At 37.7% G+C, this 15,540-nt stretch overlaps 2 protein-coding genes across 2 annotated transcripts in view; one reads left to right on the top strand and one right to left on the bottom strand.

The window, feature by feature from the left end:
• The window catches only part of LOC149816667 (uncharacterized), a 37,455-nt gene extending 24,312 nt beyond the window's left edge, over positions 1–13,143 (bottom strand). Inside the window, exons 1-3 of the mRNA XM_089987386.1 lie at positions 12,986–13,143; positions 11,804–11,875; positions 11,609–11,683 (exon numbers count right to left, since the gene is read on the bottom strand). Coding sequence (XP_089843512.1) covers positions 11,609–11,683; positions 11,804–11,875; positions 12,986–13,015 — 177 coding nt within the window. The 5' untranslated portion in view covers positions 13,016–13,143. The remainder of the gene's footprint in view (positions 1–11,608; positions 11,684–11,803; positions 11,876–12,985) is intronic.
• A 1,058-nt stretch (positions 13,144–14,201) lies between these two features.
• The window catches only part of LOC149816666 (sequence-specific DNA binding transcription factor ATNDX), a 57,452-nt gene continuing 56,113 nt past the window's right edge, over positions 14,202–15,540 (top strand). Inside the window, exons 1-3 of the mRNA XM_089988170.1 lie at positions 14,202–14,426; positions 14,776–14,906; positions 15,008–15,169. Of these exons, the coding sequence (XP_089844296.1) occupies positions 14,784–14,906; positions 15,008–15,169 (285 nt within the window). The 5' untranslated portion in view covers positions 14,202–14,426; positions 14,776–14,783. The remainder of the gene's footprint in view (positions 14,427–14,775; positions 14,907–15,007; positions 15,170–15,540) is intronic.

The raw sequence follows: 15,540 nt of genomic DNA, 5'->3' as shown, positions 1-15,540 counted from the left end.
AACCCATTCATGTTGTGTAGGTTGATTTCTCCCTTATGATTATAAACAGTTATATGTAATGGCAGCATAAGATAGATCATTCATAATGATGTACATTGTTTGGTTGTTTTTTTTGTTGTCCTAACATGATATGAAACCATACATACTATACATTGAAGATGTTCAGAATTTTTAAGTATTTAGTTTGGCCGAATATAAAGCTTTATTATTCAATTGTAACCTGTTTCAACTGCAATCGTTTATTGTCGATATTTCTAAACATGTTACATAAATTGTATTTCCAATGTAACGTACATTTATGGTAGCTTGTACTGTATTCTTTTGATTATTCTGATATTCTTGTACTTGGTTGCTGAACATGTGAAGACTTATCTCATGCACATGTGGGATTCGAGATTAGCAGGCTCTAGTAGGGCTGTAGAGTTCGTTTTCTGTAATACGTCACTACCCGTTTGGGTGGATAGGTTCACTGCTCAATCATGTTAACTGAATCCTGCATATTATACTGAAATAGAACCAAGAATGGGGTGAATGAACTGGGCATCAGTGTTGTGTTGTAGAATTAGTCACATGAGAAATATTTGATGACTATACTAGGATGTTGCTTGTATTTGGGGTCACATTTAGTTACATGTATACTTGATTTATATGTGAAAAGGTACATGCACACTCACACACTTAAAGAAACTATGGATTGGTTAAGACCCCTATGTGATGTAGGTAACACATACATTGAAAATGCATATGAATAAATTATGACGTGCATATGTTTGGGGTTATATTGGCATGAATATTTATGCTTTTGGCATTTTGGCCTAGTGTTGTAAATTGATCACTAATTTGGTTTTATTACGTGATGCACCGATGGCCAAATTGGACCATCACCGGCCTGGAGAGCCGTGAGTTTGGTTTTCTTTTATATATGTTTTTTTTAAAGCATCACTTAAACCACATAAGATGGTTTGACACTTTACTACACTGTTCTTTGTGTTTATACGGGCTGGAGTCCCGAATGGGTCCCTGCAAGGGAGGATGCAGGGTTTTCACTTTACTTTTGCATATGTGTGGCAAACTTAAAGAATGAACTTTAAATAAAAATATAATGAATAAGAACAGTGTAATATACCTTCTGGGATATCTCATCTGGAGTATGAGAATCTTAGTTATCCGGTCTTGGGGAGACTGTGAGGATACAAAAACTCCGTGTGCATTGTTGCCCCTGAACCCGATATTGAGGTTCTTCTCCTGGCCACGGTTTTAGGGAGAACCCGCCACTTTACCCGGGAGTGGTGTGTTAGTCACAGCTGTGAGTTTATGGTACCAAGGAAGTGGCACTTGTGGGCGTGGGGTGTCCCTTGTGTCCCCGACATTAGATGTGGAGGTCTAATGTTCCGATGGATGGTGTTGTTTCCTGATATCGGTCGAGGGCTAAGTTGGAACCCAGTAATAAAATACAAATTGTGTGTTAAGCTACCCTGGGAACCTACTTGACCTCGGGGTTTGTACCCGTTTGGTGTATCCGCGGGCCACGGTAATTAAAAAGAGGAACTTAAAGATGTGTGCATCTAATAGGGCATGCATATGGAAAGATGAAACTTAAATGAAAGATAACAGAAGAAATCATGCATTGCACATAATCATGCATTTTTCTGTTATGCATTAGATCATGCATGTTTGAATCATTCTTGATATCATGACATCATTTGGTGGTAGCATACACTTTACTTCGTGAAATCATGCTGAAAGGTTGGTTATTTAGTTGTTGATATATGACACTGTTTACTGTTATTGATTGGTGAGTAAATGAAATCATTGGTAGTTATGGAAATTTAGATGTTGAAAATTTTATATCTGCACTCACTCAAATCACTGCATGAAATCTTATCCATGTTCTTTCTCTCATCTGGTTTCTTTAGAAGTAGCTGTGCTCAGAATTTCGGTTCTGACACCCTACTTTGTTGGTTTTTCACAGGAAATGGGACCATACAAAACCTGTCATACCAAGCTTTTGAAGCTTGCTTGAGACCATACAAAACCTTGTTTAGGCGAAGTGTTTTCCCTTTAGGCACATTCATTCCTGGTGGTGGGTCCATGTATACTTCTTCAGCTAAAGTTCCATTTAGAAAATCATTTTTAACATCCATTTGAAAGATATGCCATTCCTTTATTGATGCAAGAGCTATTAGGATTCTAACAGTGGTCATTCTAGCTACTGGGGCAAAGGTCTCTTCATAGTCTATTCCATACTCTTAGGAATAGCCTTTTGCCACCAACCGGGCCTTGAATCTTTCAAGAGTGCCATCACTCTTGATTTTCACCTTGTACACCCAGCGACAACCAATAGGTTTCTTGTTGTTTGGAGGATGGTCTTTAATGGTCTAGGTATTTGCCTTTTCTAAGGCTTCTAATTCAACTTCCATAGCCTTGACCCATTCTGGTTGATCCTTGGCTATATCATAACTGGGAGGTTCTTCACAAGAATAAATTAGGGCAATAAAGGCTCGATGTTTTGGTGAAAAAGATTTGTATGACACAAACTTTTCAGGAACCCTCGAGATCCTAGTGGATTTTCTAGATGAAGATGCAGATTCTTGTTCCCTTGTGTATTTATCCAGAGCACACTGTCTTTTTAAGTTTCTTCGTCTAGAGTATTGAATACAATCTTGACTATTGCTAACGGGATCAAAATCAGTCACATCCATCTGATCATCTAGATCAATTTCTCTTTCACTATCCCTTGGAACTAGATCCAACAAGAAGAAATACTCATCTATTTCAATAGAGGTTTTGTTTTAAAAAAAACTTTCATTTTCTAGAAATGATACATTCCTTGAAACATATAACTTGTTGTTTTTAGGGTCAAAACACTTGTATCATTTTTTATGACTAGCATATCCTAAAAAGGCATAGGGGACAGCACGGGGAGAGAATTTATCATTCTTATCCATAAAAACAAAACACTTGCATCCAAACACCCTTAGTCTAGAATAATCAGGACTTTGTTTATAAAGCTTTTCAGTGGGAGAGATATTGTTTTATAGAGGATGAGGGCATACTATTAATAAGATAAACAACAATCAAAATAGCTTCGACACAAAAAACTTTAGGAACTTGATGTGCGATAAGTAGTGTTCTAGTTGTTTTTATAATGTGTCTGTGTTTTCTCTCAACTAACCCATTCTGTTGAGGGGTATAGGGACAAGATTTTTTATGTGAAATTCCATGAATTCAAATATTCTTTAAACTCAGTTGATAAAAATTCTCCCCCTGAATCAGTGCAAAATATTGAAATATCATTCTTAAATTGATTTTTTACCAAACTATGAAATATTTGAAAAAAAGAGAACACTTCAGATTTGTGTTTGAGAAAATAAATCCAGGTATATCGTGTAAGGTCATCTACAAAAATTACATAATATAGAAAACCACATTTTGACATAACTGGTGCAGGACCCCAAACATCAGAATGAATTAATTCAAGTGGTCGAGTGAAGACAAAAGTTCTTTCTTGAAATGGTAGTCGTTTCATTACATTTTTCATAAGTGAAAGTTTCAAAATTAAAAAAATTTTCCTTGTTTGGAAAATACTGAAGCTTAGATATACAAGGGTGACCAAATCTTTGGTGTAAAAGATCCAAGCCTACTTTCTGAACATTGCAGCATAATGTTTTCTTGGGTAATTCCAAAAAGTCCATGTAATACAAGCCTCCTTCTCTATGGCCTTCCCCAATCAGCTTCCCTCACTGGTGATCCTGTACTCGACAATCATGAGAAAAAAAGAAAACATTACACCCATGATCAGTTAATTGAGAAACATATAAGAGGTTTAGATTAAGTTTAGGATATATCTAATTTTTGGAACACAAAATCCTTTTGAGTTTTGAGAGTTATTTTTGAAATTTCCTATTCCTTTTATCTCAAGGGTTGTTCCATCCGCAGTAAAAACACTCGATCTACTTGAGTTATAACAATGCGACAGTAATTTTAAATTTGGTGTCATGTGAAAGGAAGCACCAGAGTCAAGAAGCCATAGGGGTTTACCTGGATCGGAGATGCCAACAGAAGAAACAACAGCTCCAGCAGAGGAAGACGTTCCTTTAAGAAGAGATTGTAGAGCCTCCACCAGCTGAGTTAGAGACATGTTTCCAATGGATGTCTCATTTGATTCTTTCGTTGATTCCACAATAGCTACCTTCTTTTCATAAGGTTTTTTCAACTTTGGACAGTAAGTTTTAACGTGTCCTGGTTCATGACAGTAATAACAAATAACTTTTCTTCTTTTAAAATCGCCTCCTTGTCTTTCATTATTTATCCTTCTAACATGTGGCGGTTTGTACGTGCGAATGTGATTGTTTGGTCTTGATACAACTAGAACTGTATCATCATCACTCATGGTGACTCGTTTCTTGAGTCTATTTTCTTCCATACTTAGCTCTTCAATTGTATCTTCAATAGAGGGAACCTTTCCCCGATGTAGAAGAGCAGACTTGGTTGTTTCAAATTTGGGTCTCAACCCATTGATAAATTGAAAGAAATGCTCCGCATTTACTTGATTTTGGCGAAGCTCAATATCTTATGGGCAATGCCACTTTGGTTCAAGAAGAGCCAACTCTTCCCATAGCTCAGATAAGCTATTATAGTACTCCCTAATACTCTTCTCCCCTTGTACTATATTCTGAACTTTTTTTTGCAAATTACAAATATGAGCAATATCTTTAAGAGAATACATTATCTTAAGATACTCCCATGCATCATTGGCATGTTCAAATTTTGCGAGACTTGAACACTTCTTTATATCCACACTAGAGACTAGCCAAGACATGATCTCGGCGTGACCCATTCTCCATTCTTTCCAATTTTTCTCATACATGGAGATAGCCTTATTTTTTTCAACTTCCAAAAGAAGTACTTCTTTACCTCCTTCTTTGGTGAAAGTTAGTTGAGGTTCCTCGCCGGTTCCATCAACTAAGCCCCATAGACCTTTTTCCCAAATGAAGTGCTTCATGATAGAAACTCATGTTACATAATTTGAATCGTTTAATTTTATGGGCTTAATGGTGACATTATCATTGTCATCCATTTTACAATCTTGAGAAAGAAAGGGGAAGAAAGAAACAAATAAGAAAAAGGGAGTACTTTTACTACGAAAACAAGAGTGGGTAGCCTTCCAAGCTTTTCACGGCTACACACAATCAATTCTTCAAAGAGCCTTCACTTTCTTGAAGAAGTACTTGAAGGACATGCTTCCCAATGCACGTCCACCAATGGCTCTGATACCATGTAAGAAACTGAAAAATGCACTACAACAAATGTCTCTCAACAAGTTCTCACAAATACACCACAAGAACCACAAGGGTTCACAAAGAGAATTCAAGAATACACACTACCCGAAAAGGGTATACAACATGAAAAATAAATAACTTTATTGAGTTGGGATAAAAATCCCACACAAGAGATGGATTTACAAGGGGAATAACCCCATATTTATAGAGAGGTAGAGAGGAGCCTTAAGGGAGTTGTTGGACTCCCCAACAACTCTATTAGAGCCGTTGGGGGGTCCAACGGCTCCTTTGGATTTACCTTTTTGACTTGGTCAAAAAGGTACTCTTTTGACTAGTCAAAAAGGTAAAGGCCAAATCAGTCCAATGAGGGACTGGTTTGGCTAATCCTAGTTGTATTTCAACTAGAACTAATTAAACTAAAAATCCTAACTAGAAAGGAGATAAAACATTTCATGTCTATGAGATTACATATGAGATATTATATGAGATTAAATATTTTAACACATGCTACTCTAGATTAAGAGTTTTTTAATACAAATGTTTTGTATTTACAAGCAAAAATGATAAATTCTCTCCTCGTGTAATCCCTTGTGCCTTTCTAAGATATGCTAAAAATAAAAAAGGCTACAGGTGCTAATGATCTTTAAAATGACAAATTATATGTATCAAGAAATGCGTCTTTTCTAGAAAAAGAAAGTTCTTTTGAAAGTGAAAAACCCAAGGATATTACTTAATATTCTTTTTTAATCGATTTAACTTCAAAATTCAATGAAGAAGATTTTGAATGTAACTTTGACAATGATCAAAGTCCTACTATCCTTGAAAATGATAGTGAAAACCAAACTAGTAGGGATGTTGGTCTGCAATATTCAAGACGAAGAGTTGGAGAGCAACACCCTCCATGTGCATTAGAAAGGTTTTCTAAAGTTCTCCCTCAAAGGACTTCTAGAATTTCTAGACATCGCAGAAAATTTGTCTCTTACGAATCTTTTTCACCCTCATATAGGGCAGCCCTTGCATTAATCCAATCATATGTTGAACCTTCCTCCTATTATGAAACCAAAAATCATGAAGAATGGGTTAAAGCCATGAAAACATAATTGGATGCATTAGAAAATGCCAACACTTGGTCTATTCAAGATCTTCCCCTCATAAAGAAACCTATAGGCTGTAGATGAGTCTATAAAGTCAAAACCAAAAGTGATGGGATCCTAAAAAGATATAAGGTACGACTCGTATCCAAAGGTTATGCTCAAGAGTATGGCATTGACTACGAATAAACCTTTGCCCCTATGGCCCATATGACCCTATGGCCCCTATCGCCTTGGCTTCTATTAAAAAATGACCTATATTTCAAATGGATGTCAAAAATGCTTTCTTAAATGGAAGTCTCGTAAAAGAAGTCTATATGGACGCTCCGCCTGATATTTGTATCCCTAAAGGCAAAACTCTTCGTCTTGAGAAGGCCCTTTATGGCCTCAAACAGGCCCCAAAAGCCTGGTATGACAGATTTAGTCATGCTATGACAAATATTGAATTTCACTCTTGCTTGACTGACACTGCTTTGTTTATTAAGAAATCTTATGCAGGTATCATTCTTCTTCTTCTTTATGTGGATGATATGATCATCACCGATGACGACAAACAGGGAGTTGCCAATATCAAAACTCTTATTAAAACTCATTTTGAAATGTTTGACTTAGGATTATTGAGATATTTTTTAGGAATTGAAGTTGCTTATGCCCTTCATGAATACTTAATATCTCAATCTAAATTTGCCCTTGATATTGTTTTCAGGTCGGGCATTACGGACGATAAGAAGGTGGACACCTCAGAAGTGGTCAATGTTAAAACGAAAATTGATGATGGACAACGTCTTGATGAACCTACTCCATTCAGACAACTTGTTGGAGCACTTTCTTATTTCTCCATCACTCGGCCAGACATTGCACATGCTGTATACACAGTTAGCCAATTTCAGCATGCTCCCACTTTTGTTCACATGGAAGCGGTTTTACGTATTATTAGATATTTAAAGAGCTCTCTCTCACGAGAACTCTTCTTGTCTGCATCATCCTCATTAGATCTAATTGCTTATATTGATGCTGATTGGGGAGGTGATCCTAATAATAGGCACTCAACCACTGGTTTCTTTGTCTTTTTAGGTGAATCTCTAATATCGTGGAGGTGCATGAAGCAGCAGAAGGTTTTTCTTTCCTCCACAGAAGCTGAATATAGAGCCATGACAACCAGTACAATGAAAGTCGTATGGCTCAGACGACTACTTGCTGATATGGGAGCTGAAGCAACACACACTTCACGAATGTGTTATGACAGTAAGAGTGCAATCTATATTGCAAGCAACCGGCCGTTCCATGAACGCACCAAATATATTGAGATGGATTGTACTATGTCAGACAGGAGTACTTGCATGAAACCATCGATCTGCCATATATTACGTCAGAATACCAGTTAGCAGACTTCTTCACCAAACCTCTTGCAGATCCCCGATTTCACTTCCTCTTAGACAAACTTTCGCTCATTGTACCGTAAGTTTGAGGGGGAGTGTTAAAATGTAAAATACATATTTATATAATAATAATATTATTATATAAATTTGTATATATATTTTTTATATTTTTATATTTTTCTTTTTTGCCTTTTAACTATCTAGTTTATTTTGAACTAGATAGTTTGCTTTTGGTCAAGTTTCGGTTGGAACTTGACCAAGCATCTAGCTGTTGGAATTAGTCCAGCGACTAGAATTCTAGCCGTTGGAACTGGTTCCAATGGCTAAGAGGAGAGCTCCTTATGAGCTCTCCTCCTTTTCTCTTATAAATAGGGGTGCATCCCCTTTGTAAATTCATTCACTAAAATGATTTTTAAGCATTTGTTCTCATAAATAGAGCTTGTCATTTATTTCTTGTTTTTCCATTTATAACCTTTTTGGGGTCTTGTATAAAGTATCTTTTAGATACTTTCTTTTGAGAGATTCAAGTGCATTCGTGGAAGACTACCACTTCATTACAAGACCGGTAGGGTATGGTACCCTGCTGGTGTGCCTTTAAGGGCTGCAGTTGCGTCCTGCTTGCAACAACAATCTGCCTTGCTGCAGTCCCAGCAATATGCAATATATATATATATATATACAATACAATACAAAAAAAAATGAAGTTATCGATTACCTGTGACTGTGCATTCATCGCAAACAGCAAATTCTAAAATTTATACAAACAAGAGATTGATTACTGGTTGAATGTGCATGATAGTGATCGAATATGCATAAGTTCAATTTAATACATATCTTAAATGCTTATTCTTGACGGTGACACAAAGGCAAGTGGAAAAAATATAGTTTTGGCCGTCATTTCGTGTGAAACAATAGATGCGAGTGTATTTTTGCAAAGTTGGCACATTTATTATTTTATGCTCAAGTGAATGAATTATTTCCTTGAATGGTATTTCGAAACATATATTATGAGAATTGTGATGTTTAATTCATTTACAAATGTTTCAAAAGTTATGTGGCATGACCGGGTCTCGTTCACATACCCTTTTCGATTGAATGCATGATTATATATATATATATATATATATATATATATATATATATATATATATATATATATATATATATATATATATATATATATATGCCGGATCATGCCAAAGCTCCAAAACAAAGCCTGAGGTTCTGCTGAACCATCACACTACCACACAAGCACTTGTGATTTTTCTTTATGTGTGACATGCAAACTCTATAACATTGATCAGTGGTGTATTTGAACACACCTAGGTGATTGGCCCAAATTGGGCTTGTACTCCATACTGACATGCAGGGTACCATGGATACACCTAAGACATAAAATCTGATAAGTTGCATGTACACAACATAAAATAATAACGTTTGGCTAGTTTAAACGTATCAGGGTATTGTTTTCGACACTCGTTGGTTTGAATGCCCTACAAGCCTATTGGATGAGCATTGTTAACATACCAAATAAAAATCTGGTTGTTCGACTATCTCTTTTGAGTAGTCAACTCTATTGCCTTACATTGGGTTGCCCAATAGAGGCAGGTGAAGTGGTTTTAAACTAATCAAATTAATAAAATTTGGATACCCATCCAGTGTCGGGCTACCTTAGAGAGGGTAGATGGTACAAACTTTGTGGGTTGTGGTTGAAACATACAACGTTCTTTATCATGCTACGAGCGACAATAGCTCGACAGTCCTCCGCCCACAAGAGTTAGAGGATCTGGACTACCAAAATTAAATCCTAGGGGTAGGTCCAAAAACTTTTGTAGAAGTTGAATGCATCCTATTATCTCGGCCTTTAGGGGTTATCTCTCGGTCATTATACCGCCCATTTTGGAATCCGATCCAGATAGTCAACTGAGGTATTAAACCACTCAAAGAATAATAGATCCCCAGTTGATCTCATCTCTATTGACGTATTCGAACTGTGCGTACCGACAGGGGGTTAATAAAGTGAAACACAATCATTATTGCATAGTTTTATATTTTGTTTATGACATTGCTTACATGAATAAAATATATGCTATTATGCCTGTGTTAAATAATCTTCTTCTGAACTTCAATATATTCTAGTTTGTATAAACTTCATTATGTTCTTATATGCCGACACTGTACTTATGTGTCTTGGAAAGAGATTTCCTATTGGGGCTTGTGGAATTTGACCACTAAATAATTATTGTTTTTTAGGTCAAGAAGAATGATTGGGAGTTGTTGCGAGGTGCTAGGATCGGAGTCGTGGTGTTCACCTCTTCCTTGCTGATCTAGGATCCATCTTTATTTGATTTGATGTTTCTTGTTACATTTTGAAACTCTTTGATGTAATAGTTATTAAAACTCGATGGAATGGTTTTATTTTTAGTAACTTGGTCCAAGATACACTGATCTGTAATTCCTTAAGATTTTTCAACTGCAATCAATTGTTTTCGCTGTGTATTTAAAAACAAAAAACCTAAAAATTTGTATTAAATTTTGGAGCGTTACACACCATCTCCTTGTTGGGGCTCAAAGGGGCCCCTTTTTCCTAATTTGTTGGTGAGGTGGAATTCATAGGCAAGCTCCACCTCCAACCTTGCTCCCTTCTCTTTTTTTTTTTTTATTATTGAAGGCAAGATGGAGCTCGTCAACCGGTGAGCTCCACTCTCCTCCCTCCCATGTTTTCTTGGGTGAGCTGAGGCAGAGTGGGGCTTGTTGGAAATCATCATTGGCGAGCTCCACCCCCTTCGACCTTCGTGCTAGGGCTCAAAAGGGCCCCTTTGGTTTCCTTAATTTGTTGGTGAGGTGGAGCATGCCAGAAGCCGCTGCCCGCAAGCTCCACCCCCTCACTTCAGGTGAGATAGAGCCTACTGACCAGCGAGCTCAACTCCTCCCTCCCTTGTTTTTTTTTTTTGGAGGGGGGGGGGGGGGTAAGTTGAGGCGGGGTGGAGCTCACCGAAAATCATCACCAGCGAGTTCCACCCCTTCCCTGCAGGTGCTCAAAGGGGCCCTTTTCCTCAAACTAAACAAACATGAAAAAACAAATCACATGAGAATTGGAATCATGTGATTCCTTTTCATTTTTGAAAAGAACAGCCAAAGTGCCAAACATACCCCAACTCCAAATGTGATATCATATCACATTCAGTTTCTCATTTGCATGAGATTCCCAATCACATGTTTGATTAGTTGTGAAAAAAGAGATTCATTCTCTCATTTGCATGAGATTAAAAATCACATTGAATGCAACCAAACATACCCTTACTTACCAATTGCTTTTCCATTGAACAACTTTCTTGCCAATTGCTTTTCCATTGGATCAGTTCTCACGCATTATTCCACTTCCTAGTTTCCACTTTCCAAATGGTGTTGCAAAATTAAAACTCCTAATGGCACCATCAGAATTTAGGAAAAAACCTTGAAAAGAGAATCTTGATGTCTAAGAACATGCCAGAGTAAGTTTTCTAAAAGGAGTGGGGCATAGAAAGGATGACTACATAGGTGTTCTTGATATAAAGATCTGCCTACATATAGAACCAATTATTTGACTACAAATCTGTTTTTGTTCAATGGCAGCTCTGTAATCCTTGATGCTCCTTTTATGATTATTCTCTTTTTCAATGTGTGTCTGACTCTGCTCCTAATGAGATATATTCCTTTTTAGTCATGCCTCTAATGTTTGAAATAACAATGGAACTTTACCGATAACATCAGCAACAAAATTTTGATGGAAAAGACAGTTGAAGAACAACAAAAATGAAAAAAAAAATATAATGCTATGAGTAAGACATGTTCAAGATAAAAATGTATGACTAACCTTTGCTTCAGCTAGTGTCATCACAAGCTCTTCGGGAGTTTCTTTACGGATTGCTTTTTCATCAATATCTGCAGTCTACAACATGACCAATTAACCAATTGCTCAAAAAAGCCAAAAGATATAAAAAAGGCATATAAAAGGGGAAGAAGAATAAGAAGATGAGCATGATGGAAAGAGAAGGGGTTATGCACAAACCACCACAGTAAATTCATATCCCATTTCCGTTAAAATCTGCCTGCGAGATGATGAGGAAGAGCCTAATATAATCTGCACCGAGGCCTCAACATGTCACAACGCAAAATGGATGTGAATCAATAGACAGGCGTAAACAGATGACAGCAAACAAGTCTGAAGAGGAATCGATTAGATTATATAATTTGGTAGCATAATTAACTGGCCCTACCATTTCTTTTTATCTTATGATAGTAAGTAAATTTTCTTTGACAGACGGTAGAAACAAATCTAACAACTAGCATTAATGCATAAAAGAACCCCAAATGGAATATGAGAACAGGCCTTGCAATGGCAACGAAGAATAACAGCCCAAAAGTTATCAGAGAATACAGCTTCAACAGTGAAGAGAAGAAGGATCTAGAAAGAACGTATCAAACGGGATCCTATGTTATGAAAAGAGCAAAACTATACTGTGAACGCTCAACCTGTACAGGAAGGTTCTCTTCAGAGCTCTTGAAACTTCAAGCCTAATATTTAGACACTCTTAGAAGCCGTTATAGGCAGATTTTGATAAGCAGAAACGACTCGTGACAAACGACAACACTCATGTAAGGACAAATTCAAGGACACATAAATGCTTGAAATGGCGATCGCATTGGTGAATGGTGAGTCGTTAGCCAACAAAGGGAGTTCTTAGAACAAGGCCCAGAGAGCCACAAATTGTTGAAACCCATATTACATAGCATTAAAAATGAAAAAAGAAATAAAAATAGAAAAAAATGTCGACATTGCAACTATCTTTGAAAATTCATAATGCTCTCGTTTCCCATCATCTGCATTCCTAATTGCACAAGAAACAAAAAGTGTCTTCCAAAAGGAATCAGAGAAGGTTTCTGCGTGGAAATGAGCAAATTCATTTTGTAAAGAATGTGATGGATTTGCAATTGTTGGTGCAGCCTGTACTAGTAAATGGCGGAAGGGGCAGCCTACCAAACCAATTTGTCATGCAAGGAGTTGTTGAAAACTTGCATTTGGATTCAATTTCTTTCAATTTTCAATAGAAATCGTCACCACCACAATTGGTATTTTGGCTCTTACGGTGATTTTACGCAGAAACTGATGAAATGGGTGACCACCTTAGTGGTTTCGATGCGGGAATAGTGAATAGAGTTGAACAAAGAAGAGATGCAAATAGTGTCCCACCTTGAAGCAAGAAGGATCTGAAGGGGGCATCTTCGGATTCTTTCTACTCTTCTGGAAAGGCGGATTGCTTCCTTTGTCCTAATCTGCCCTCAAGGGAGGGGAGGAAAAGGAAGAGTGAACTCGAAGAATGGTGGTTATGCAGTGATTGAAAACCCTCCTTCCCTTGCGCATGCATGAGAGAGAGAGAGTGAGAGTGAGTGTCGGAGAGGAGCTCATCTAGTTTCGATTGCTTTTGTAAGTGTGAGCATTTTATGTGCGAGTGGCGATACGGGAGAAAGGTCCAACTGCCTTTGTAAGAGACGAGGTTATCTTTGCTCACCTGAGCTTTACCGTCCAGTGGTTCGAAAGCAAATCATTGACAGGGATGGCAGTGGACCGAGGCGGGTGCCGGGACAAGGTCACCTCTCAAAATAATGCACGTAAAAAGAAGAGAATCAGAGGCGAGTTACGCGAAGTGGCACGAAAAGCATTAAGAGGTGGCCGAAAGGGTCAATTGTGTTGATTGAAAGAAAGAGAAGAAGAAGAACTCAAGAAACCAAAAAAAATATTTTAAGCAGTTAAAAATATATTAAGAATATACATAAGAGTTATATGTAATTTTATTAAATAACTAAAAGTATTTTAGTCAGTTTTTCTATTGCCTTTGGTTTTATTTTCACTGCATCCCTGATCTATTTTCAGTTTCCTGTCCTTCAACCGCTTCAATGCCATCCCTAATCATTGCTCACCTAGTGTTTTGAAAATAGGTAAAAAAGGCCTAAGATGCTAATGGGGTTTACTATTCAGGGCCCATTAAAATAATGCCACCCTCAAAAAAAAAAAAATTCATTGCAAGACCAACTTTTTTTTCCTAATTCCAAATATGAGTCACACATTTTTTAAATTTCAAATATTTGTCAAACTTTTCTTGAAACTGTCAAACAAGGACGTTCATTTATTCTTGCCCTTTAAGTCTAGTTAAATCGCTATAAACCAAATATAAAAGCATAAAAACAAATATTTTTAATCATTTTGGTATAATCATAAAATATGATATGTACAAATATTGTAGTTTTTAAGTTGACAGTGACTTTATGAAAAACATTGTGATAAAACCATGCAATTTTAAAAACATCGCCCATATTTATGACGCAGGGGCAAATCATGAACTCTGGATCCAGGTTGGGACGACCCGAGATCCAAACCGGATGTGCTTGGCCAAATCATTGTTGCCATTGAGCAGTGGACGGTGGACTCACATGGTACGGCAGCTTCACACAAAACGACTCCAAGCCTTTTCGTCCACATTTTGCATACCGCAGAGTGAAAAGCTAAAACCCTAACCCTAGCTCGAATCTTCTCTCTCCGGAGACTCCGAGACCCCTCATGGCGAAGGGCTCCCGATCGGTTGGGAGTCTCTTCGAATGACTGACAGTCGCTAGTGGGATCGTCACCCGTAACGGTAAGAATCTTCTTAGTTCTTCACCGATTGCTGCGCTAATCTTTACCTCTGTATGCATCGAGGAAAATCGATCTGTTTTTAGCCGCATTCAATCACTGAAATCTCTGTTTCTGCGCTGTTTTTACTTTAATACTGAGGAAAATGAAGGTGGTTGCCGCTATTTTTGCTCCGTTTGGCGTGCGTTTTCATGCACATCATGCGTTTGTTGAAGTGTTGCATCAAATGGGTTGCCACCCACTTCTTGGTTTTAGGAATAGTTGCGTCCTGGAGGAAGAAACTTTATAGTGTCGAACGTTGTTTTGGTTTTCCAGAAGACCCATTTGGTGGCTTTGTTGATTTCTTTGTGTAGGTAAGGGAATGGCTTTTTCTTCTATAGTAGAGGATCTGCACGGGATTAGCTCCCAAGAGCTAACGAAGCTGTTGAGGGAGTCTGCGAGTTCTACTCTGCACGTTAAGAGGGGAAATGGATCTTCAATGCAGGTTGGTCACCGAACTCGTTTGGATGTTTTGTTAATTGTTGGTGTTCTTGCTGCGTTTTGTATTGGGAAGCTGTATAAAGGTGTGATGTTATGTGGTTCCAGGTTGATATGAAGAAAATTGCGTCTTCTCTTCCTCTGCACCTTCTTGCCGTGCTTCTTGTCCCTGGTTGCAGGGACGAAGCACACTTAACATATTTGCTAAGGGGCGTGCGGCTCTTGCATACTCTGTCTGATCTTGCATCCAGACATTCAGACATCGAACAGGTTAAGAAACATTCTTCTTGGCAGTTATCCATTTTGCTACATTGTGTGTATATATATATATATATATATATATATATATATATATATATATAGAGAGAGAGAGAGAGAGAGAGAGAGAGAGAGAGAGAGAGAGAGAGAGAGAGAGAGAGAGAGAGAGAGAGAGAGAGAGAGAGAGAGAGAGGCGTAACAGTGGACACTAAAAAAAATCGAACAGGTGGACATGCGCTGTGCGTCCCCTCTAAAGCGCTTTAGCGACCATCACTGACTGCCGCTAATGACCCTTTTTCTAAACACTTAGCATGCTCCATTATTCGCATGCCCGATCAATGGTGCATGCTTGTCCAACAGGGGCCTCTGACATTTTTCTGTCC

This window comes from Nuphar pumila, chromosome 14 (assembly GCF_984573655.1).
Source record: "Nuphar pumila chromosome 14, dmNupPumi1.hap1.1, whole genome shotgun sequence".
NCBI lineage: Eukaryota > Viridiplantae > Streptophyta > Magnoliopsida > Nymphaeales > Nymphaeaceae > Nuphar > Nuphar pumila.
This window is presented reverse-complemented; position numbering and strand designations above follow the sequence as displayed.